Genomic DNA, 26,621 nt, shown 5'->3' with positions numbered 1-26,621 from the left:
AAAGGAAGTGCTTGCGATATCAAGAAGCTTCCGGACTACATTTCCCAGAATGCACCAGAACCGCCTTCCTGCGAAATGCACTGGAGCACCCAAGGCGTCTGGACTACACTTCCCTGAATTCCGAAGGAAAAAGTTTACTAGAGGCTCACCCTGTAGGAAAGAGTATTATGTCTAAGGTCAGCTCCTTGACTACACTTCCCAAAATGCTAGAGTAGAGCGGAGTTATACCCACAGTACAAACTTCCTGGGTAGTAACCAGAGTGGAACAAGAGGAGGATATACAATCTTCGAGAAATTAACGGAATTTGGCAGTGCAGCGCTGGACCAGCTGGGAGCAGAGAACCACCAAAGACGGTTGGGTTTACTATGCCAATCACACTGAGGAGAAGGCTCAATGGGAACATCTGAAAACTGGAAAAAGGAAACAAATAGCAGATTTGCCATATGGATGGGAACAAAAAACCAATGAGAATGTACAAGTATATTTCGTCGACCATATAAATAAAAGAAGTACCTATTTGTACCCAAGACTGGCATTTACTGTAGATGATAATCCTACAATGCCAGCCACCAGACAGAGATATGATGGTAGTACTACAAAGGGCAAAGTGGTCGTAGTACTGGAGATGATTCAGTAATAGGTTTTGAAAGCTCCAAGTCTTTTACCCTTCATGGTGCTCACGTGACCCTGGTCTGTAGGAATATGACAAGAGCCAATGAAGCCGTGTTCAAGCAATGACCCTGAACCTCCTCTGCTCTATAGCGTGCAGTATTTTGCTCCAGAGTTCAAGGCCAAGAATGTGCCTCTGCATATGCTTGTGTGTAACACAGCGGCTGTTGCTCTACCCTGGAGCCTCACAAAAGACGGCCTGAAGACCACCTACCAGGCGAATCACCTGGGGCACTTCTACGTTTCCAGCTCCTTCAGGATGCTGCGCAGCCCCAGCTGGAGTCATGGTGGTCTCTTCAGAGTCCCATAGTTTTACAAATACTTTTTTCTCAGGAAAACTAGACTTTAGCCACCTCTCTCCAACTAAAAACGACTGCTGGGCCATGCTGGCTTACAACCCGTCCAAACTCTGCAATATTCTCTTCTCCAATGAACTTCATCGCACCTCCCTGAGTGGGGTCACATCGAAGGCTGTACGTCCAGGAAACATGATGTACTCCTCCCTGCATTGCAATTGGTGGCTTGTACACACTGCTGTTTACCTTGATCGGGCCTTTCACCAAGTCCATGGAACAAGGAGCTACCAACACTGTGTACTGCGCTGCTGCTCCCAAACTCGAGGGTCTGGGAGGGATGTATTTCAACAACTGTTGCTGCTGCCTGCCCTCCCCAGAAGTTCAGAATGAAGAGAGCTGGGGACCTGTGGGCACTCAGTGAGGTGCTGATCTAAGGAAGACTTGGCATCCAGTTCAGCTAAGTGGCAACTCTAGTAAGGATTGGCACACACACCCAACCTGTGTGTGCAAACGTGTCACTGCCAATGCTGAACACCTTCCAATTTATCATCCAGGGGCCTTTCTGTGTCCTGCTGACACAGTTCCACCAGACTAAGGAAAATAAAAGTCACAGCAGGTGGAAAAATGTTAAGTATAAATGGGAACCAGGGGGATTCCAGGGATCAAGGGACAGTCTGGCTTAGGCTTCGATACCTTTGCTTTCCTGGTGGTGGCCTGTTTGAAAGCGCATGCTCAGTTGGTATGTGAGTTCCTCCTCTCATCGTAGAAGCACAAGCAATTCTCTTTGATTAGAATAGTCTGGTGCCCCTGTCCCACCCAGCCAGCACCATTGCCACAGCCCACCAAGGCCACACCGCAGCCACCCTGGAAGCCACTCTACAGCTTCTTCCTGTTTAGGTAAGAAAAAAAGTGTTTATTCTTCTTTGCTGCATCATCCAGGAGATAATTGTTTCATTTGTCCGGAGCAAATCTCACTGGACTTGGTAACTACTGAAAAGAGAACTCTGAACTTTGTTTCAGCCAGCCAAGATGGAGGTGACACTGGGAAATGGATGGGACAGAGCTAGTGGGTCACAGAAGTACTGACCCTAATACTCCTCTGACAAACTGTATAAAAATTCTTTAAATTCTTAAAAAATTTACTTTAGATAAGGAGAGGAAGGGAGAGAGAAAAAACATCAATTTGTTGTTCCACTTATTTATGCATTCATAGGTTGATTCTTGTATGTCCTGTGACTGGGGATTGAACCCAAAACTTTGGTGTATCAGGACAATACTCTAACCAACAGAGCTACCGGGCCAGAGCTGCCCAAAAAGTTCTTCAGAGATTATGACAAACAAATTTTGTGACGTGTTCCTCCACTTCCTTGACAGGCAGGAAAGGAAACATTATGTCTGTAAGAATTTATAAGGTAGTTTTCAGGTGGGGAATTCTTTTTATTTTTGGCCAATACAAAAATTTATTTCACAAAAATTCAATGTGAAAATAAATGTAAAGAACCAATTTTTATATTGTAGTAAAACAGATGTGGAGAGGGGACACGGAAGCAGTTGGTTTCTCTGGTGAACACGGCCATTTTTATACTCGTTCCAAGGCTTCAACCATACTATTGCTTGGTACTACCACCATTCCAATATTCTGTTGACCACTAGTTGCCATCTCCGCAATATTCATCTATCACAAGATTCATAAAGGGGTCAAATCCCTGCAAGACTCCTTGGACATGTCTGCCACCATTTAATTTCAATAACTACTTGTCCATAAATTTTTTTAGCTCGGGTGGGTGAACTTTGCTCATGGTGTCTATTCAGTGAGTTCAACAATGCCTTCAAAAGGAATTCTTTTATTCTTTTTTTTCCCTTTTATTCTTTATACACAATTTTAGAAAGCAAAACAATCATGGAAGTTTTACAGCTTCCTGGAGCTCCTGCTTTAGCATTCTTCTTAAAATTCCTATTATTCCCTCATCCTACGCTAATAAGAACATGCTTTTTATTAGAAAAAAGAAATTAATGGAGAATGACCATCTAGAGGACACCAGATGACTGAAAGGATAATGTTCAGTATAATGTGACAATAGGAGGCTAAAACAGGGTTTAAGGAATGAGCAAGGTGGAATGATTTGGGAAGCAGAATTATCTGATGAAGAGCAACGAAACTACCAGCACCAACCATGGACGCTGTGGCACCACCAGTTTGGCAGGAAGCACAACTTGAGGGGGCCAAAGTGGAAGCCTGTCCTCATGGAAGAGTTCTGCCCTCATTTTAACTTTTCATTCATTATAATCATCCCTATTTTGGAGATAAAAAACACCAAGTTTCAGAGAAGAAATTTGCCCACTATCTCAAACCAAGCATAACAGCCGAAGAGCTCAGCATTGGAGTCATTTTGACTCTCAAAGCCTATGATTTAATGCCAGAGCACTGGTGATGATGATTCTATAGGTGAGGGAGCATGTTTTAGCATTGAGTTTTTTAACTTTATATTTGTAGTTAAAATTTTTTTTCTGATGGTTACTACTTTTTAAAACACATTACTGGGAACATTAAAATTGCATAAAGGAAATTTTAAGAAAAAAATGCACTTAGAATCCTTCTCGAAGATTTTTTCCTCCCATAAACATATTAACAAAATGAAGTCTCATGTTCTGTATCCATTTTTTTCTTTTTAAAAGGTTTTATTTATTTTTACAGAGAAGGGCAGGGAGGGTGAGAGGAGGAGAAACAGCAATGTGTGGTTGCCTCTCTCCGGCCCCCTACTGGGGACCTGGCTGACAACCCAGGCTTGTGCCCTGACTGGGAATCAAACTGGCAACCCTTTGATTCACAAGCCAGCACTCAATCCACTGAGCCACACCAGCCAGGGCTGCATTTTCTAAACTCAATATAAGCCAGAGTTTCTAGTATCTGGCAGTGAAAATCTGACTCCTTCCATATGATTGCTGTGTAATGTTGCACTGAATGGATTGAGAACTAAAAACAAAACCACCCCTAACATCTGGAAGTTGGCGTGGCACTCACAGCGAGGCCATGTTATCCTCCTTTGGGACATAAAAGAACCACAGCATACCGTCTTCAAATGAGGTTTCTCTGAGACTATGGTAAAGTGAGGTAAAACGAGGCCTTTTTCATAATTTTAGATACAGACAAAAACAAGGTCACCATGCTATCCACACAACACCAGACACCCCCGCACCCCCGCCACTTGGCTAAATGACTGCTGTTTCTTTACCACTTAAAGCTTTATCCTTGCTCTAATTTACCCTGTCAAAGGTTACATTTATTGCAATACTCAATATTAGAATTGGTACTTTCTTCAGACACCACCCAATCTAGAGTGCTCCCTCAGGCCTTACTCCAAATCAGAAAGCAAGGGTCCAATCACTGCCAAAAAAAAGTCTGTTTCCCCTTTCAGTACACAGCCACATTGGTACACAGCCCCTTGGGGGAAAAGATTAACAGCACACATATTTGCAGTATAGCAGGTTCCACCCTCAAGAGGACCTTGTCTCCCTTTCATCCAAGGGATTCTGGGTTTGTAAACTGACCACATTTTATAATTGATTTAGGGCCTGGGACTGTTTTTGGTGGTTCAAATTAGACATTTGTTCATTTGTCCTAGAACTTTGTCACCTAGAAAGTCAGAAAATGATTTAGTAGATTTGCCATCTATTTACTTACTTGGGATGCCAAGATCAACAGGAAAGGTCAAGAAGCCAATGCATGATCTGAAGCTTTCAGGTTGAGCTTGAATTTGAGGCTATGAGTGCATCTTTCTCATTCCCACTTTCTCCAGCAGTTAGAAGCAATCAGAAAAATCCCATTATACTCCTTAGTTTGATGAATATGTTCTAAATATCTCATAGTCAACCAGTACCTTGTCTTCCACAGTTACTTCACTAAGAATAGCAAATGTGGTATTTTGTGTATTTTTGTCATATCAATGACTACCAATGCTCTATTTTTCGTGGGAAACAAAATCATTACGATTAGAGAACCAATGCCAGAACACACATTCAGAAAACTCATCCTTAACATTCTGTTCCTCTAGAACCACTCTCAGAACAAAAACCTTTTTTGGTAAGGGTTAAAAGGAACAGAATAATCAGGAGGGAACACAGAGATTTATTATAAGAAACTGCCTTACAAGATTGTGGGGCTGGCTTGGCAAGTGAAAATCTCTGGCACACACCATTAGAAGGGCCAAAATGGAAACATGGAATGGTATTATTTCAGGGAAGTTTCAGTTCTGCTCTTAAGGACTTTCAACCAATTCAATCAGGCCAACTGAGATTATATATTACCCCTTTCTCAAAGGACTACAGACTTTAATCACCTCTACAAAACCTTCCCAACACCTAGGTTTGTGTATAATCTAATACTAAGAACTGGAGTCTGGGCAAGTTGCCACATTAAATTGACTATCCCACTGATCTTCATCAGTAAAAAACTGGTTAAGGAAATACTGTTTAGGCATTAGACATGAGGTTGTAGGTCAACCTATGAAATGATCTTCAACAACTGTTTCAGTGAGTGAAACACTATAATTAGAAAATAGTATGAATCGTGTTCCTAGTTTGTAAAATTCTGTGACTATTATTTATATGCATACACCGAAGCAAGCTCACCGGAATATTAATAGCTAGAGTTCATATTTTCCACACTCTCCTTTGAGCTTTCCTGCACTGGTATTATTTTCAGTGAAAATAATTTTTAAACCCTTTCCAAGAAATATTTATATTAAGATATTCATGTAACAAAATACCAAGTCTGCAGATAACAGATGCTTTGAGAATGACTTTAAAATTAATGTGTCAAAGAAACAGGATATATCAGACTCAAATCTTTAAATGATAGGGAAATCCCCAGGTACACCCCCCCCCACAACTAAAAAAAGGACGTGAAGCCCATGGTGAAAAGTGTGAGCTTGAACTCAGTGGTCCCACAAAGACTCAGGAAACTAGAAGCTAGGAATTAACTATTGAATGTGGTTGGAAATCTAGCCCTGGTGCACTCTGGGCTACAAGAACATGAACCACCTAGTCCCAGGTGTTACCCTGTGACCACCTTGAGGAATCCTACCTATAAACTTCAGTTTTAGAAGTACTTTTTGTTTAAACTGGTGAGGCTTGTTAGAAACAATTACTTTGGAGATAACTTAACTCTGGTCTCTGACTAGTTTAAAAAAAAAAAAGAAAGACTACAGGCCCTAGATCTGATACCACATGTGCAGGAACGTTAGTAAAGCAGTTCCAACTGTGATCCTTAGAATGACCTGCAAGTTGGACTTTGGCTGTTGACAGTAAACATGGATTTTGAGTTCCCACCATTCCGTAACTGTTAGGAGCTGTGCACTGTGCAATGTCATTTATGCCTAACACCCACTTTCCTTACTTAAAGCCCGGGATTTTGGTACATTCTGACCAGATGGTGCTCACATGACCAGCTCCCAGTAAGTACTGGTCTCCAAGTACTTATAGGGCCTACAATGAGGCCCTATTGTAGACATTTCACACGTGGCCAAAATTCAGTGCTGGAGGAACTGAGTCCCATGTAATACCATGGAGAGCGGACTCTTGGAAGCTTACACCCGATTTCCTCCAGACATCTTCCATGTGCCTTTTCCCTTCACTGATTTTGCTTCATCTCCTTTCACTGTGACATGGTCCTAAGTCCAACTACATTGAGTCATGAGAGGAAACCAGAGAACCCAAAGATAACCTTAGGGACTCCCAAACACTATGCAAATTGAGATAGCATGGATCTTAGTAAGTACATAAAATTCTGTGAAGATATAGTCCAGAAAATTACAAAAATAACCTTACCTCTATTAGATACTTTAAGAAAAGTCTTTTAGCCTAATACACTTAATATACCATGATGGTGTAAGAAGTAGGAAACGGCATCTAAAGCTGCTCTTTCTCCATGGAGGCTCCACTATCATGCTGCTTCCTATCCACGCACACTTTTTCTTCCAAGAATCTTCTAACTGCCATGACGTGTATTCCCTCTGTTTCTATCTCCAGTATTGGCCCACTCCTTGGCTCGTGCTTAAAGATGTATCACATGCAATAACTGCAAAGACAACTGATCACTCATTAGTTTATGTGTATTCAAATAACCATAAAAATTTTGAGTACTCACTGAATCCTATTCCTTAATTTTGATTGTATATGTCGTATAATAATGGAGTACAATTATTAGGAATCCTTACCTGTAAAGGATTCATAATAGTCACTTTTCAAATTCCACTGTACAAAATTTACCAGTTTAATCAAATTGATGCTGAGAAATTAAAACATATAATGAAATTATAAGATGAAAATACCACCAAATAATCTGACAGATATCATTACTAAGAGTGCCCCTTTCCACATATATACATACACAAACACACACACATTCAGGAATTTAATTTTACAAAAGCCAGTCTGATTTCACAAAGGCATATTATGTTCTTCTCCTGTTATTACATGTCCTTGCCATCTCTTTAATGTCGTATGTTATTATGGAAATATATAAACTCCTATTGATGAAGTTATTTCTTTTCTAAAAATTGTATGGCATTATTGATGTGGTATTCACTTTTCCATAATCTTAAATTCTTATACTATGATTTCCAAATCAGACAGTCATGCCTTACACAATCTGTTGTATCTGATTTTCCAAAGATGTGTTTTTACCCAAAAAGAAAAGCATGTTAATGTTATTTCTCCACCATTATTAAATACATTTGAAATTACCAAGTCCCAACAAGTTCTTCTGGTATTTTACTTCATGGGAATAAGGGAAGAATATAGGAAGTTGAGAAACTAAATGTTCTTCAAACTTGCCAAAGCCTCTAGCAAAGTTTGACTAAAGATATGCTACAATTAAAAAGCAGTCATATCAAAGCCTGTATGGAAACACAGAAATTTAATATTCAATCAAGATTTAGAACATTTTTGTCGTTAGTACTAAATCTGATGCTTTGAATGGGTTACTTTGCACACTTGCCTTAACACTGAAAAATTTCTATTGTAATATGTGCAGTAGCCAGTTATTACAGTTAAACCTGTCGGCACTGTGAGAAAAATCATAAGTGAGATACATGAATTTATACTATATATACCAATGAGATACCAAAGAGAAATCTGAATAATAAGAACACCCCTCCCCCAGCAAAAAGAGAGAGAACCCAACCTCAGAACAGAGCTAGAGGGTCGGGCAGGAGCCAACTGCAAGGATACCACCAAAATAATGCAGTGGGATATAGTACCCAGTGCACTTCTGCATTTCAACTCATGTTTGTTTCTCTGAATTGTTTATTTTTGCAGGCGTCCTCTTCCATGTAAGCTTTATATAATTTCTCCTGATTTCACAAACATGTACTGAGCACATGTGCTAATCAATGTTAAGGTTGTGCAGGTTCTGCAGCAAACAAGCTCCCTGTCCTCGTGCCCTTACCGCACCACTTCTGCGGTTTCAGCATCACTGGGATGTTGAGCTATGGCTGAAACATTCCCTTTAATTAAACAAATTATTTCCCTCCCTCTGAGAATGGATGAAATTTATCATTAATATGGCTTCTGTAATGAATTCTAAAATATGAACTTGACCTGAAGTGCTTACCACATATCTCACACTTGTATGGTTTCTCCCTTGTGTGAACTCTCTGGTGAGACTGTACATGTGCAAACTGACTGAAGAGCTTACCACACACGTCACACTTATATGGTTTTTCTCCAGTATGGACTCTCTGATGAAGTTTAAGATGTGAGGCCCTACTTAAGTGCTTTCCACACACCCAACATGTATATGGTTTCTCTCCTGTGTGGATGCTCTGGTGCACAACAAGATCCAAGCTTGTCTTGTAGCCTTTCCCGCATGTCTCACACTTGTATGGCTTTTCTCTGGTGTGGACCTTTTGATGAGCTTGCAGGTATGACTTCCGGCCAAATCTCTTCCCACACACTTCACATTTGAATGGTTTTTCTCCACTGTGGACTCGCTGATGGGCCAAAAGATGTGAAGCCCACCTGTAGCTCTTCCCACATTCCTTACAATCATAGGGTTTCTCTCCTGTGTGGATCCTCTGATGATAATAAAGATCTGCCTTAGAATAGAAGCTCTTTCCACACTCCTCACATTTGTACAGTTTCTGTCCCATGTGGATGCTCTTATGGATATGAAGATGTGAATTCCAACCGAAGCACTTCCCGCATTCCTCACATTTGTAAGGTTTCTCCCCCGTGTGGACCACACAATGACTATTAAGTGCTGATCTACGACGGAAGTTCTTCCCACATATATCACATTTGAATGGTTTCTCTCCAGTGTGGACTCTCTGATGGTTGTGAAGATGGTGAGCATGAATGAAGGCCCTCCCACATTCCTCACACTTAAAAGGTTTCTCTCCCGAGTGTAATTTGCAGTGGTCAATAAGTGTTGCTCTACGACTGAAGCCTTTCCCACACTGCTCACATTTAAATGGTTTCTCTATGGTGTGGACTTTCAGATGAGTTTGCAGGCGTGAGCTATGACTGAATTCCTTACCACACTTACCACACTTGTAGCACTTCTCTCCTAAGTGAACTCTCTGATGAATATGGAGTGCCGAGCTATGATAGAAGCTTTTTCCACACTCACCACATGTATGAGACTTTGCTCCTGACCGTCGATGAGAATTAAAGTTGGAGATATCACCGAAAAATATTTTACACTCATTTTCCTGGTAAGTTTTCTGGCCTCTGTGAGTTACAGACAGTCCTGCCCCAAGATGGCTGGTTGAATCAAGCTGTCTGGGGAACTGAGAACTCTTTATCATGGAGTCCTGCCTCCTGATTATGTCATTTGCAATTTTTTGCCAAATGTACCAGCAGGAAAGCTCTTCATGTGGCTCTGCTCCTGGAACAGTCTCCATCTCATATTGGATCTTGCCTCCTATAGGGAGAGAAAATGCAAAGATGTGGACAAGTAAAGACTCTGTTTAGTGTCTTCAAGATTTCACATTTAGGAGACAGCATGAGACTTCAATAAATCCAGGGAGTATTCACTTTGTCCTTTGGATATGAATCATGGTCTCTGATTTATATGCCTACAGAAACCAAGAGGTAGTCTAGTAGGCTCTTACCCATTAAACACCAGTAAATCCAAGTTAGAACCACACCAAGTCTCCCATGTGAGGCACAAGTTACTCTTTTGTTCACATAAGGTACAAGGTAGAAATCAAAGACTGCATAACAAAATATAGTAATATGATACATGATGTTAATCCATTGAGATTTCTACTGAGTTTGATAATCAATGTAAACTCTTGGATAGTAAATTATGCAGCAAATAAACTATGTATACAATGGTGCTGGCCAGGTGGCTCAGTTGGTTGAAGTGCCACCCCATATATGAAAAGGTTGCGGGTTTGATTCCTGGTTAGGATGCGTATGGGAGGCAACCAATGTTTTTCTCTCACATCAATGTTTTCCTTTCTCCCTTCTTCTCTCTCTAAAATCAGTAAGTATACCCTTCGGTGAGGCTTTAAAAAAATTATACACACACTTTGGCTGGTGTGGCTCAGTGGTTGAGTGCTGGCCTATGAATCAAAGTGTCGCTGGTTCCATTCCCAGTCAGGGCACATGAAAAGCTAACCACACACTGGTGTTTCTCTCCCTTTGTCCCTTCTCTTCTCTAAAAAATAAATAAAATATTTAAAAAAATTATACAATGAAGTATGAATCAACACAAACTTTAAGGAAAAGCAATAACATAATTTATACTTTGTATATTTGGGCTTGTCACATATCCTTATGTGGTAAAAAAAAAAAATCAATCTTACCAAAAAAAGGATCTGGTCTTTGTCCTTGACATTTGAGAGGTAAGCTCTAAGCATGTGAAATGTGATGCCTGAAAAGTGTTTGAGGGTCTTGGGTAACAGTGGCTGGTCTAACAGTATGATCTAGGAATGAAGCTGACCATACTGGAAAGACCAGAATGTAACTGTGGACCGAGACTTCCGTTACCCAGTGGTGTGAACCAGGAGCCTGAAAATAACCACATGAACTATTCAACATACACTGGCCCTGTGATGGACCTGCAATAATTACTCTGCACACTGAGGATCAAGTGGGCTTCCCTGACTGGCAATACCCTGTAATTCACACCTGTATGTTGGAAAGTAACACAGAAACACACAGAAACCTTGACTCCATGCAGAGAGGACAACAGAAGCTCTGCATTTGGCTCTTCCCCAGGCTCCCTGTCATGTGCTTTTTCTCCTACTTACTTATAAGGCATATTCTTCTGTGCAATGAGCACCACCCGTGAGTACAAAAGCATTCAGTGAGTTCTATCAGGCCTTCTTGGAGATACAGTCAATCTAAAGGTAGTTTTGGGAACCCCTTCAAACTTGCAGTTGTTGCCAAGTGCAGGAATGTAAGCTGTCCCTCTAAATTTTGCAGTTGGCTAGACACCTTACAGTCTTATATGTCAAAAACCTAGAATTGTTTGTATTTATACAAGCAAAGTATTCCTACAAATTCTACACAATATACATAGTTCATCTTATTTTTCTGTGTTGGAACACATAGTAACTTAGTTAAGATATCCAATTAAAAAAACTGCAGTTTTGCTATGAAGGCAAATCTGTATCCCACAGGAACAGACAAAGGGTGATGCTACAGATGAGAAAGTTAAAGGGTGAAAAGAACACATGAGGGCCCATGTAATGGCTTCTTCTGAGGCTTCTGGATTGTCTCTTTCAAAACAGCGTGTGGGAAAACTGTGAATGGAGAGAAATTGGGCTTCCACGTCAGATTTTCAGATTGAAAGCTGTATCCTTTTACTTAGCTGTGAAATGAATTTAAAATCATACAATAAACATTTGGAAAAAAGAATCAGAATAGAAACTTATCAGAGCATCATCACCAGAGGAATGAGACCATCGCACAAATTGTCTACACACGTTTAGTACTTCCTTGGTTACAATGAAAGATGGATTTCTCGGAATAGACTGTTGTATCAAAAGTTTGAAAACTTGGTTCAGGAACTTAGCGAGTCCTTAATTAAACAAACTATTCAAGTGGAAAGATAAGTTCCAAGAATGGAACCTTGGAAAAATACTACTAGGTGAGTGCGTACCTCTTAACAGGTACTACGGTTTAAGGTTCAGTTTAATAAATGGCCACTTTAAAATAGTTTTGGGGGGAGGACATGGAAATCTTTCTGAGGATGCAACAATTTTGAGTGGGCAGTTTCTTCCTACCTTCCAGGTTATATTGTTCACCAGTTAAAAATGAAACAATATGTCTTTATAAAAATGAAGCGAAATCATTATTCCGTAGATTTGTTTAAAAGCTGTATTTGTAGAAAAATAAGCCGTGGAAATATACACATTTTTAACCAAAACTGATCAGGACGTATGACCACAGGGACTTTCATGCTCATTCTTCCCCTTCTAGAACATAGAAGGGAAAACTGGTTAACAGGGAAGTGGATGTCGACTTTGTAAGAAGTAAATGGCAGCAGATGGGCAAGTGATGCAAAGGAAATGCAGCCTGCAAGCTGGTTACTGTCTCAGTGCTCTGGGTATACAGTTTTTCCATTTGTGGGAAACTGTCTAGGAAAGACATCAGACTCCTCATTAAAGAAAGCACTACTCCCTGGAAATGAGTATGGCCCCTAGGGAAGGCTCTAGAAAAGCCACGGGGAAAGCATGAGCCTTAGCGTGGTCACAGCTACAATGCTTAGAAGCTTCCCTGGGATATGGGTCAAGAGCACACACACAAGCACACAATCATGTTAAATCCAGGTAAGTAGAAACTAGATGGGCAGTCATTTGGAGACACAAAATGTTTTCAGTATCTTCAATTTGCTCCGTTGTATTTATCACTTATTAGCTGTCTCCACAAGACATGAAGTGACTTGAGTAACAAGAAAAGGAAACATGAGGGCCTGTGCAATAGATTCTTATGTGGGTTCTGCACTGTCTGTTAAAAAGTGTAGAAAACCTTTGGATGTAAATAGATTGGTCTTTTGTATCAGTTTTTCAAATTGGAAACCACAGGTCTTTAGTGAGCAATGAAATAAAAGCTTGTAATAAGCATTAAGAAAACAAACAGAATAGAAACTATCAAAACGTTACCACCAGCCCTGGCCGGTATGGTTCAGTTCATCATAGTGCTATCCCATAAACTGAAAGTTTGCAGACTCGATTCCGGTCAGTACATGCTTAAGGTTGTAGGTTTAGCCCCCCCATCAGAGCACGTATGAGAGGCAATCCATTGATGTTTCTTTCTCTCTTTCCCCACCCCCTAAAGTCGGAAAGCATGTCCTTTGGTGAAGATTTAAAAAAAAAAATCAACACCAGCAGGAAAGACAGTAAGGACGGTAAGGCCCACCTATCCAATAACTAATTCATTAAGTCAGTACATATTTACAGATATCTGCCAGGACTATTCTAGGCACTGAGTATACAGCAATTAACAAAACAATTAAAATTCACCTCCTGCCCTGGCTCATGTGGTTCAGTGAACTGAGCACCAGCCTGTGAACTGTAAGGCAGCTGGTTAGATTGCCGGTCAGGGCACATGCCTGGGATGGGTTGCAGGCCAGACCCTCAGTTGGAGGTGTACAACGGGCAACCAATCCATGTATCTCCCCCTCTCTTTCTCTCTCTTCCAGTCTCTGTAAAAATAAAGAAAATCTTTAAAAAGCTAAAATAAAGATGTAAAAATATACTCCTCCTGCAGATCATATACTGCTGGGGAGAGAAGTGATAAACAAAAATATATGAGACACAGTATTAGGCAAGTAAAGATATGACTGTACGTAAAGTAAGTGGTCGAAAGGCCTGGGTCATGATATTGAAACAAAGCAGGCAATGAAGGAAGAAGGACCTGTAGGATTTTATGTGAAAGAGTATTCTAGGCAGAAAGAAGTAGTAAAGGACCCCGAGGGGAAAGCTTCTGTAATATACTTAATAATGGTTCCAGAGAGATGTCCACATCCAGTCCCCAGAACCTATGAACATGTTATTATACAGCAAATAGGAACTGAGTTGCAGATGCAATTAAGGCTGCTAATCAGCTGCCCATAAAAATGGGAAGAGCATCTGGGATTATGTGAGAGGGACCAATGTAACCAGAAGTGTCCAGGAAGGTGGAAGACAGTGGCCGAGGAAGAGCACAGAAGAATGGCTGGAAGTACAATGCTGATGGCTTTGAAGATGGAGGAAGGAGAACAAGAGCCAAGAATAGGGCAGGCCGTAGATACCGGGAACCCAGGGGACAGGTTTTCCCCACTAGAACTGTTCATATCCTAGATATGGTCTTCGTGTAGCAGCCAAAGTGATTTTTTGGAAACGTAGGTCACACTGCCATTTCTGTGTTCAAAATCTTTGGCACCTATAGACAGCTTGATTTTAGCCCAGTGAGATGTCAGACATCACACCTAAAGAACCAAAATACAATCAAATTTTGTTGTTAGCTTCACTATGTTTATAGTAATTTATTACAGCAGCAATAGGCAATATACAGTGTCCTTGGCAGGTCCGAGGAATATCATGGAGGACAATCTGAGTGGGACAAATGGAGCAAGAGGGACAGAACAGCACAGATGTATTCAGAGAGGGAATGGAGACACAGAGCAGGCCACAGAGGGCTCCAGACTCCAAAAGCCACTTTAACTGGCTTCAAAAAAAAAAAAAAAGAAAGCCATACAGATTTTGAACAGAATAATGGCAACGTAACTTACATTTCCAAAGGATCACTTTGGCGTTTTGTGAAGAACACATCTAGGATGGCTACCAGCACCAAGGTGATGATAACAACTCAGGAGACATCTGGGGATTTTTGAACGAGGCGATGGAGATCAGCATGGAGAGAGAGAAGTGCAACAGATGCAAGAGCTGCCTGCAGGACTCAGAGCTGTTTGGTTCTCACCTGAATTCCCTGTTCTCTAGGTTGCCATCGTTTTGTTTGTTTTTCCCAAAGATTTTATTTATTTACTTTTAGAGAGATAAAAAGGGAGGAAGAAAGAGAAGGAGAGAAACAGCAATTCACAAGGGACACATGGATCGACTGCCTCCCACAGGCCTTATACTGGGGACCTGGCTGGCAACCCGGGCATGTGCCCTGACCAGGAGTCTAACCAACAACCTTTCAGTTCGCAGGCCGGTGCTCAATCCCCTGAGCCACACCAGCCAGGGCTGGGTTGCCAACTTCATCATCCAAAACTCTTCTCTCCTTACTAAGTGGACCATGTCTTGTTTGAATGATTGATGCCCCATGAACATGCAAAGTCACATCCTTAAAACTAAAACATTCTAACTAAACGTTCCTGGAAAATTAGGTCCCCATAGCATACTCTTCTAGTAATCAGAAGCGGAGTTTTTCATAACCAACTTGAAGAAATGCCATTTGTCCAAACCCATACACATATGTAGAAAGAGTTAGGAAGTTCTTCCTCCTCGAACTTTTTGGAAGAGTATGAGAAGGATCGAGGTTATTAACTTATTTCCTTAAAAATTGAGAGTAGGACTCAACAGGTTTAATAACGCATGACAGGGTCAGGAACTGGTAAGGGAGAGCAGTATACTGTGCACTTACAGCTCCTTAGCAAAACACAAACTTGCGTATTGATAAAATACGCAAGTATTTGCGAATTGATAATTCCCCCTCTGTGCCCCCGCATACAGGGCAGGGGAAAAGTAGGTTTACAGCTGTGAGTACACAAAACACAGTTTATTGTTGCATTACTATTGATTAATTATTGTATTCTTTTCCATACACACTGTAAACCTACTTTTGACATACCCTGTATTAGAAAAGTCAGACCCCCCCAAATCCAGGGAACCATTGCAGAGGCCCCAAAGCCTTGAACACCCAAGGATACACAGCCAGTCCTGGAAGTTGACATTCAGTTAGAGAGGGCACCTGGCCTCACCCACTGAGATCAGGTTCCGGAAGTTCTCCAGCATCACATCTCGGTACAGCATCCTCTGGGACGGGTCCAGCAGCTCCAGCTCCTCCACAGTGAAGATCACAGCCACGTCCTTGAAGGTCACGGCCTCCTACAACACCAAACACAGGCAACCTCAACCTCATAACCAATGTCCACTGTAGCAGGAACAGCGCTGAGCAGATGTTCTCTTCTTATATGTCCTTTCAAACATGATGGCTAACATTCCTTGACCCTTGCTTGGTTTCCTGTGTGACCCTAAGCAGGTTTCTCATATTTTACCTATTTAAATGGAAGATGAAATCAAGAATCTCCTTATCTAGTAGCTCTAAGGAATACATATGGAAACAGAACTAACTGCCTGGCCTATCCAGCAAAACTGGACTTTTTTTTTTTTTAACTTTGGAGAGAGAAGGGAGGAGGAGAGGGAGAGAAACACTGACTAGTTGCCTTCTGCAAGCACCCATACCTGGGATGGAGCACAGAGCCCACGACCCACACATGTGCCCTGACTAGGAATCAAACTGGTGACCTTTTGGTTTGCAGGAGCCACGCTGGCTGGGGCTAAGACTAGACATATTTTTAAAATATTTTATTTATTTATTTTTATAAAGAGGGCAAAGGAGGGAGAGGAGAGAAACACTGATCAGTTGTCTCTCACATATGCCCAACTGGGAACCAAACTCACAACCAGGTAAGTGCCCTAAATGAACTGGCAACCTTTTACTTGGTAGAACAATAACCAGCCAACTGAGCCACACCAGTCAGGGCAAGACTGGGCATTTAAATTAAGGTTATATCTTAGTTTATAAGTGGAGGCAACCAAGACGTCTTTCAGGTAGCAAATGGATGACGTGGCACATCCAGGTCACAGTATAATTTAGTACTAAAAGAAATGAGCTATCACCTTGGCTGGCATGGATCAGTAAACTGAACACAGGCCTGTGAACCAAAGGGCTGCCAGTTCAATTCCCAGTCAGGGCACATGCTTGGGTTGTGGGCCAGGTCCCCAGTAGGGGGTGTGAGAGAGGCAACCACACGATGATGTTTCTCTCTTCCCTCTCCCTCCCTCCCTCCCTCCCTCCCTCTCTAAAAGCAAACAAATAAAATCTTTAAAAAAGAAATGAGCTATCAAGCTACAAAAAGACATGGAGGTAACATTAATGCATATCACTAAGTAAAGGAGGCCAGTCTGAAGGCTACATATGTATTACTCCAACTATATTCAGTGTTCCCCAGGGTTGCAGGAAGGGAAGAATAATGAGGTGGAGCATAAGGGATTTTTTGAACAGTGAACCTACACATGTATAACAGTGTAATGGCAGGGACATATCATTATAGGTTTGTTTAAACCCACAGGATGTACACAGAGTGCACCCTAATGTAAAGTATGGACTCTGGGTGACATTGTATCAATGCAGGTCCATCGATTCTAAAAAAAGTACCAATCTGGTATGTGGGGGGTGGGGATGTGTTAAGAATGGGGGAGGCCCTGACTGGTATGGCTCAGTGGGTTGAGCGTTGTCCCACAAAGCAAAAGGTTGCTGGTTCAACTCCCAGTCAGGGCACATGCCTGGGCTGAGGGTTTGGTCGCAGGTTGGGGTGTATACGAGAGGCAACTAATGGGTGTTTCTCTCTCATATCGACATTTTTTTCCCATCTTCCTCCCTTTTCCTCTAAAAATAAATAAAATATATTTTTTTAAATATTTAAAAAATAAGAATGGGGGAGGCTGTGCATGTGTGAGGGCGGGGGTATATGGAAAATCTGTGCACTTCCTGTTGGATTTTACTTTGAATACAAAACTGCCCTACAAAAATAGTAGTCTATTATTAAAAGACACACAGAAAGTTACATATTACTTTTGAAAAATAATTAATACATGAAGGCATAAAAGTAGATCAGTAAGTAGAAGATATTTAAAAAGTTATTTATAGAAATAAATGTTATAACATTAAATGAAAATCCACTGCTTAATAGGAGATGTAATCATGAATATTAGTAAAGCCATGGATACACATGAGGAAAAGACTATAAGAAAATAAGAGTTCATGTACTAGAGTGATGTAATGAAGTTGGAGAAGTGGCCCTGACTGGTAAGGCTCAGTGGACTGAGCACCGGCCTGCGAACCAAAGGGTCACTGGTTTGATTCCCAGTCAGGGCACATGCTTGGGTTGCGGGCCAGGTCCCCAGTAGGGGGTGTGAGAGAGGCAGCCACACATGGATGTTTCTCTCCTGTTCTTTCTGCCTCCCCTGCCCTCTGTCTAAAAATAAATAAAATATTTTTTAAAAAATGTTGGAGAACTGGTCATTTCTATTAATTTGTCCACACTTATTTTTGAAATAAAATGAATAATGACAAAATAAAACAAACACTAAGAACAAATACAAAGCAAACAGGTCTTTACATTAAATGCCTGGTGTTCTCCTTAAGTCATTTCAAGAAAAAAAAAAAGTGACCTTCTGAATAGTAAGACAGAATTTTAACAGCAAGAAAAGTGAGCCATATGTACCTTAAATGTGGTCATTTTTTTCTTATTACTTCTGCAAATGTACAGATTCCTTGGATATGGAGAGTCCTGGTAGGCAGAACTATGCCTGGTAGTGTCTGGAAAGATAGAAAAGGAACATGAAAAGGTGATCAAGAGTGTTGCTCACCTCTATGAATGCTTACTGTGAATTAGCCAAGCAGCCCCTTTCCTGAGGTGGCTGCTGCTGTACACAGGTTGGTGAGATCACAGAAGGGCATCCAAATCCTGCACAATACATACTGGTACCATCTCTAACATCTTGTGGCTCCCAAGGTAGAAAATTGGATTCAGATATGATACACATTGAATCATCCCTGGGACAATATCTGGGTTCAAATCCTAGCTCAGCCTCTCACATAGCTGGGTCATCTTGGGCAAATTAACAGTATCTCTTTTCCTCAACTGTCATCTGTACGCTTGCAAGAACATTACTTCCAACTTAACTGAACTGTTCTGAGCTGGACAGCCACTTTGAGTACATCCAGGTTTTATTTTTGTAGCTATAATTAAAAAAAAAAAAAGACACTTTGTAATACAAAATTGGTCTTGCAATGTGATCATTACCAAAAGATATTGTATGATACCTGGACTTCTGACATGATTATTCTGTTCTGCAAACGTCACTCAACTTCTGAAAAATCTGGGAACTTTCCCTCACCGTCTTCCCTAATAATATGTTACCTTAGCAATAACTTTTAAATTACCACAGGCAAATGTTTCTGGGGAAAAAAACAACAAAACGTGGTTTCTAGTATCTATTTAGAAACACAAGATTATGGAAAAGATTTCTGGAAAACAGTTTTGGCAGTTTCTCAAAAAGTTAAACCTAAAACTAACAGTTAACCAAGAAATGTCACTCCTGGGTATCTATTCAAGAAAAATGAATAGAATCTAAAGAACTTGAGACACGTGGTCATAAACTAAAGGGGGGGATGGTGGGGGAGAGGGTGTGCAGGGTGGAGGGGAATGAAGGAGGGGAATAGAACAACTATAATGGCATAATCAATAAAATATATTTTAAAAAAATGAAAAATGAGAACACATCTCCACACAAAAACTTACACATAATTGTTAATGAAACTGTTTATTCATAAGAACCCCGAACAGGAAACAACTAAAATGTCTACCTATGAGTGAATGGATAGGGAAAGTATGGAATGTCCACAATGAAATATTCATGGGCAATAAAAGGGAATGAAATTATGATATATATTACAACATGGATGTTGAAACACTGTAAGTGAAAGAAGCCAGTCACAAAAGACCACATATTGTATGATCACATTTAAATAAAAGGTTCACAATACAGATACAGCAAGCTAGTTGTTGTCTCTGGTGTGAAGACAGGGATTACCTATAAATGGGATTAAACAATCTTATTGTAGGAATGAAAATGTTCTAAAACTGAATTATGGTATAGTTGCACCACTTCAAAATTATTATATGTAAAATATGTCAATTAAATCGTTCTCAAGAACCATTTGATAAACTATGTCTCATTCCAAGTTAACAAGACTGGATTCTGAGTCTATATGCATATAAAATTTATATTTGAATGACTAATCAAGTGGAAAAAACAAGGAAGCTCATCTTTACTAATGAAAATGTCTCTCCATAGGAAAGTGCTTACAAAAAATAAAACTACTAACTTCAATGGAGTAATGAGACAGACATCTCCTTCTCCAAGTGAACAAAGCTGACATCAGCAATATAAAGTCAAAAAACTTCCTTTGGTTCCTGTTATGTTAGCTGAAAATTATACCTCAGCAATTGTGGAATCTCTGCCAACGATAAATCAAATTGTGAAATATACAAGGTAAACTTCGAATGATGGACTTTCTCCAAATTAACTTGCCTAACCCTTCAAAAACACCATGAAGAAAATGATGGAAGCGGAGAAATCATTCTGGATTAAAAAAAACAACAGGAACCAGACAGCAAAAAGCAATCCATAATATTGGCCTTAATTGGAGCAGGGGGGACAGTTTTTTAAGGATCTTAAATGAAAAATAGAACAAATTTAAATAGGAACTGTGGATAATAGTATATTAACAATACAATTTTGATTTTGATCATGATACTGTACTTATGGAAAAGAATGTCCTTGTTCGTAGAATATTTAAGGGCAAATATTTAAGGAAAAAGAGGACCCATGTCTACAGAACAAGTCACATTTTTTAGGAGAAGAAAAGAGAAGTGTGATAAAAGTGTGAAAAAATGGCAAGGGCAGATGCTGATAGCTGGCAACAGCTAAAGCTTGATGTTTTCAACTTATAGATAATTTCTAGAATACCAGCAGTTTTCAGGCTGCTGCTGGTAACAATGGTACAACAAGAAATGCAGTCCTTTCAGACAAGTAAATGCTGGGGGAGAAAAGGAATCTCTGAAATACTAGATTATGTCACTGTTAAAAAACAAAATTCAAATAAGTAAATTATAAAAATTTTATCGATTTTGTTCATCGATTCACGAATTGGGCAGCATCCAATCTAGCAAATAGAAAGGCGCTCCCAGGAGCCGAACAAAATGAAAGATTTTTTTAAATAGGCAGAATGGAGCAAGAGAGTTATATTAGAAAAATAAAGCAGGTTGGTTACTGCAATGTCACATTCCTTTAGGGGATGGCATGGGTCCATCAAGCAGATGACCTAATTAGTGCCAAACGGGAGTTTCCTGATCGACTAGTTTAAGATTCCATGTCTGGGAGAGCAGAAACTATCATTAAGTCTGTCTGGTGACATGGGACTTAGTGTTAAGTAACTCTATTTGGGGCCTTGTCTTGTTTTAACATTTTTGTCCCTGAGAAATCACAGTGATATTGTGCCTTCCCCACTTCCTTCTCCTTTTCAGCCACAAATGGTTTGGAAATCCAGCTCCCCTACAGAGATCAAAGAGAAGTGCCCGAGCTTCGGGCACTGCAGCTGGAGCTCGAAACCCACTGAGCACTTCCCCCAACTAAACAGTACTAATAACGAGAAGCCACCGCCTTAAGACTTTTATTTATTTATACCGTCTCATTTAAATCTCAAACTACTGTATTAGCAAGGTAATAACGCCATCCCAATTTTACACAAAAACATCGGAAACGGGTATTTAGGTAATTCGCCCGATGTTTCGCAGCGGGAAACCGCAGACTCAAACCAAAGCTGCGCGGCCTGAGGAGGCAGAAAACGCAGGAGACGCACAGCCTTCCCATCCCCAAAACAGAGAGGCTCCGCCGAGAGGAACGCCGGCCACCCAAGCCCCCCCGAGAGCACCACTTTCCGACACAACCTCTTCCTCCTCAATCAATGGCCCGGTGGTACCAGGACCCAGGGAAGTTCGGAAAGTTAGCCAACGGAACCGACTTACCACAGAAAGGGGTATGCACGCGGTAACCTGGGCGCCCGGAGTGAAAGTGCTACGCTGGTTAACACACTTCCCAGAATTCCCTTGTCCCGGCGGCCAATGCGGAAGTATTCGCGGCTCCACCGCATCTGTGGACTACATTTCCCAGAAAGCCAAAGGGGATTGCCGCTGCATTCTCACCCTCCTCCTCAAGCGAAAGTGCTTAACACTCTTCTGAGAGGCTCCACGATTTCCCACACAACCAGTAGGAAAAAGGTTGACACTGTCGATCTCAAGGCGGTAATGCGGGTAACCACTCGGAGGGCTGGTGTTATCCTCTCCTGAATCAACCAGCGGAAAGTTTTCCTATACACATTACTCCCCGAAGTCCTGATGTCTTCAATTATTGCAGTATTGTTGGTGGAGTGAACAATGAGCCACGAGATTAAAAACTAATCTCAACTGGAAAATGTTGAATTTAGGGGCAGGGGGGAGAAGAAAGAAGGTGGTAAATTTTAGTACACTTTGTTTTAAGATTTTATTTATTTTTATTTTTAGATAGAGGGTAAGGGAGAGAGAAAGAGAGGGAGAGAAATATGAATCTGTGGTTGCCTCTCCTGCACCCTCTACTGGGGACCTGGCCTGCAACCCAGGCATGTGCCCTGACTGGGAATCGAACGGGCTACTCTTTGGTTCCTAGGCCAAGGCTCAATCCACTGAGCCACACCAGCCAGGGCAACTTTTAGTATAATCCTAAATGTATAAGAATTAGAGCTGGGGAATTGAGGAATAGGCGAAGTAGAATGGTTTTGGAGAGGCAATGATGTACAAAGGTATTAATCTCTTCTCTTGCCATATTAGTAGCAGTGGTTTGGTAGGATATAACACTACAATTCTACAATCAAGAATCATGTGTAAAGTTACTAAACACTATTAGTCAAAATGAAACTTCAAATTAATATGAGATATTACTACATTCTTCAAGAAAAACTAAAAGACAGAATCTTAGCACAATGCCAACAATGTCATACCGCTCTTTGTACTGTAAATTGGGACAGCCAGTTTGGGACATTTTAGGCATCTACCAAAGCTAAAGATATTCATATGCCATAACCTTTTGGTTCAACCCATAAACACATTTCTCAGGTTAGTATACACATACATTCAGCCAAAGATGTTTTCCACTATGCTCATACCAGCACCATGTTTAAGAACCAAGCAGGGGCCTACCCAACCATCATCTGTAACAGAATGGATTATTGGTAAATTTACATATTGTAAAAATATCCACCAATGAGAGTGAATAGAATTTGTTTATAAATTCAAATTCACCTATATTTGAATTTCATAAACATACTGTTGAGGAAATGAGGTTTGACTCAAAATAGTAACTATTGTATGATCCAGGCACCGTGGACTGGTTCCCCATCCACAGAGGGACAGATATGTAACAAGCTGAGAGTTAGAGGCCTCTCTGTAAGTCTCTGGGCTGTTTTGGTCCATCCTGACAAAAGGTCCATCCTGTGGAGTGGATACCCTGTGAAGTTGTCTCTGAGAAGTTAATAAAGAAGCAAACATTCAGGCAGTCTCATGTGGGAAGTTCCTTTATAATCTTTATTTTCCCATTTGGTCAAGTATCTGGTTCATTTAGCTTTAAATACAGTCTGCACAAAGATATCTGGACATCATTGGTTTTAAGAAAGTCTCACGCTACTAGGTAAATCAGGGCAGATTGGTAAAAATATTTGTTGCCCCATAACACTTCCTAGTTGGGAGAAAACAGTTTCTTATTGAAAAGCAGACATTGGATAATTATCTCTATCACTTGTATAGAGCTTACTCTGAGGGAGGGTGAAGGTTGCCAGAGGTAAAGGGGGGTTAGGTGAGTAAAGTGAAGGGATGAAGAAGCATAAATCGGCAGTCACAAAACTGTCACATAGGTGTCATATGAGGGGGTGAGATATTCAAATCCTTAGCCGAATTTGCCTAAAAACTGCTGGGTCTGACCTCAATTTGGGAGAGGTCAGACACTGAAAAGGGAGCCTTGACCTGAATAATGCTCTCCGATCCAGCATCTCCTCTGATCCCTCACGGGGGAGGGAGCTAGTTGCAGGTTTAGGGGTTACTGAGGGGACGGCTAGCACAGGAATGGCTGGAAGAAACCCAATTTGAAGGGGGAGCCAGGCAAGAGGTTTGAGGAGAAGTAGGGAGAAGAGATGGGGGGATGTTAATGTTAGAGAGTCCAGTGAAAGTGTCACAGGTGGGCACAGGTAAGCAGGTTCTTGGTGATCAGGACAAAGAATTGAACTGAACACAGAGTTTATACCAGGGAACCTGGGAGCACCAACTCCAGGCAGAGATTGACCTCATTGGCTGGAGGGACTCTGTTCTTATAGGGCGGATACTTCCTGACTAGTTTTGGTGGGGTTTTATCGAGCATGCACAACTAGTTATATTACTTTAAAGCTACTGCGCATGTGGTCTCCCATGATTTTCCTTCATTGGCCACCAGAGAAGGGATCGCACAGTGTTACTGAATGGACCCCCCCTCTCCTGGGATCTCTCTGTACCAGGTTTGCTTTGCCCAGCACCAGGAAATTGTAGCTTTTCATGTCAGAGATTGTTGAAAAGGAAAGGAACTATTTATTCAAAAGTTATACAGACTTGAGAGTAATGACTCAATGTCTTCATTAAAATCTCAAAGTCCCTTAAAACATCCACAAACACAGTCCTTTTTTACCCCCTTTGCCTGGTCCAGGGTACCATATCTCAGTAAAAGAAATAGAGGTCTGTGGCTCAGGTAGTCCCCGATTCTTCCCAGTAATCCGTGCTCGGCTTGTAGACCTCCCTCAGTTCACAGCACCATCAGCTGTGTCACCAGGCTCTCTAGTTCTTAAGCCAAAACCACGTGGCACCTTTTCGTGAACCAGCAAGAGTCCTTTCACCCCTTTCCTTCCCACAGCATCTCTCCTGTATTCTTCCAAATTCCCAAGACAGAGCTCTGCCTCGCTGCTACATCTTGCTTTCCAGCTGCCTAAGCTGCGTGACAAAAGGAGACCCAAAGCTACGTGGTTCTTGTCCTGGCTGCCACTGCGGGGTTTAAATCCCAGTGCCAGTCTTCCCCAGCAGCCCCATTTCCAACTCCTCCCACAATCAACTACACTTGCTAGCATTCCCATATTTTTCCAGCTTTTCTGGGCTGCCGTAGTAATTCCGGGCAGGCGTGGCCCTGTGGCATGGAGCCAATCATCTACAAGCTCTTACGCAGGCTCGATAACCAGGGGGTGTTGCCTCCTAGTTACATCCTGGGTGGAAGTCACTCCCATCTTCCTGGCTCAAAGCATGGGCACAGCTGTTTAACATATTGATGAAACCAGTTAAAAGTTATAGATATGTTAAATGACCATGGCTGAGGTTAATTGCAAAATTGTTGCCATGCAGAACGACTCTCAGTGGCCCTGCTCCATGTGTCCCATCCCCCAGGTCAGACTTACAGAGATGAGGACATCCCATCTTTTTAATATTTCCTAGACACCCTGAGTTCTGGACCCCATTACAAAGCCTTCTTTGCCCCCCCGGCTGCATCCTCTTATAAAGGGGCAGAAAAGTGGTTTGATTTTAAAATGCCGCTTTTACCTTGGTTGGTGTGGCTCATTGGATTGAGTGCCAACCTACAAACCAAACAGGCGCCAGTTCGATTCCCAGGCAGGGCACATGCCCGGGTTTTGGGGCCGGGTCCCCAGTAGGGGGTGCACAAGAGGCAACCACACATTGATGTTTCTCTCCCTCTTTTTCTCCCTGTCTTCCCCTCTCTCTAAAAATAAATAAATATTTTTAAATGCCACTTTTTTTCTCTGCATTGAGAGGCAGTCCCAATTGTTACCAGGATTTAGCAGCTCCCTGCTCTTCAGGAGGGGAATATAGACTGTTTTACAGCCTGTGGGTGGGAGGGTGAGGGTGAGATTTTCTTCCTCCTTGTACACGTGTTTACTTAACATGGGCACAGTGGGGCCAAGACTAATTTCAGAGGGAGTTGCATGCAGGATTTGGGCTAGGGAGGTCAGGAATAGTATCACCCCCTGCTGAGCAGGTTAGAATGCTGCTCAGCTGGAAAACAAATACAGTGATTACTCTGCAGCAAGAGAGACACAAGTGGGGGAGGGGAGGAGTTGGTAGAGTGGAGCAAATTTGAACAAAAAGGCATAGTTAGTAGAAAAAGGCCTGGAATCCCCACTGAAGGTTAAAAATTTTATCTCATCTTGAGAATAAACCTAAGGAGGGGATTGAGATGGTGACCGTGAAGGTCAAGTTGGAGGATAGTATTTTAGTGAAGAGATCCATTCATGGGCCAGAGTTTCTGGTCGCCCAGTTTGTATTGAGGCCAGGCCGTGTTGCAATAAAGAATCAAGCCCTTGGGCTTGAAGTCCATAAGTCCCAGAGCTTTCAAGTTGTATCCCAACGGGGAGTCCTTGGGTGGGATTGATTGAGTGTTGCCCATTTTAAAAGGGAAGGTGATCTCAGGGATGAGAACAAACAAGGGGTGCGGCGAGGGAGGTTTAAGGAGGGTGTCCCCACCTCAAATGACCTAGAGATCTGCCACCGGGGTCAAGCGTCCTTGAGCCTGAGGTCAGACCGACCTCAAAGATGTGTCTCAGAGTCAGGGTGTCCCTGTGTTACCGAACAACAAGAGGTCCGAGGGAGGGGCAATACAATATTTGGCCCACCTAGAGATGCCCAAAACTGCTATACAACAGGGGCCCCTCCCAAAAACAAAATACTAAAATCTACTGGGCTCTTCTGTCCGCCGCCAATTGGAAAGACATCTCTTAAAGCCAGAGATTTGTGAAAAAGAAACAAAATGTTT

General features: G+C 41.6%; 1 protein-coding gene and 2 pseudogenes across 3 annotated transcripts; 1 reads left to right on the top strand and 2 right to left on the bottom strand.

Moving 5' to 3' along the window:
- Positions 1-305: 305 nt before the first annotated feature.
- On the top strand, positions 306-1,598 carry LOC119054395 (WW domain-containing oxidoreductase-like; annotated as a pseudogene).
- Positions 1,599-2,467: 869 nt separating this feature from the next.
- Positions 2,468-7,758, bottom strand: LOC128625909 (small nuclear ribonucleoprotein G-like; annotated as a pseudogene).
- Positions 7,759-7,863: 105 nt separating this feature from the next.
- LOC119054405 (zinc finger protein 234) lies at positions 7,864-21,855 on the bottom strand. 3 transcript variants are annotated; one of them, XM_037152286.2, is made up of 4 exons: positions 21,782-21,855; positions 18,413-18,507; positions 15,884-16,010; positions 7,864-9,889 (listed from the first exon to the last, which is right to left on the bottom strand). In XM_037152286.2, exons 2-4 carry the CDS (start codon positions 18,425-18,427, stop codon positions 8,487-8,489), a joined length of 1,545 nt encoding a protein of 514 aa, XP_037008181.2. In that variant the 5' UTR covers positions 18,428-18,507; positions 21,782-21,855; the 3' UTR covers positions 7,864-8,486. The 3 variants fall into 3 exon arrangements, with proteins under 3 accessions (XP_037008181.2, XP_053511700.1, XP_053511701.1); XM_053655725.1 differs by lacking the exon at positions 18,413-18,507 and having other exon boundaries at positions 21,782-21,821; XM_053655726.1 differs by lacking the exon at positions 18,413-18,507 and having other exon boundaries at positions 15,888-16,010; positions 21,782-21,821.
- Positions 21,856-26,621: the final 4,766 nt, after the last annotated feature.

Source organism: Artibeus jamaicensis, unplaced genomic scaffold (assembly GCF_021234435.1).
Source record: "Artibeus jamaicensis isolate MK-2021 breed Jamaican fruit bat unplaced genomic scaffold, CSHL_Jam_final scaffold_11, whole genome shotgun sequence".
Lineage (NCBI taxonomy): Eukaryota > Metazoa > Chordata > Mammalia > Chiroptera > Phyllostomidae > Artibeus > Artibeus jamaicensis.
This window is presented reverse-complemented; position numbering and strand designations above follow the sequence as displayed.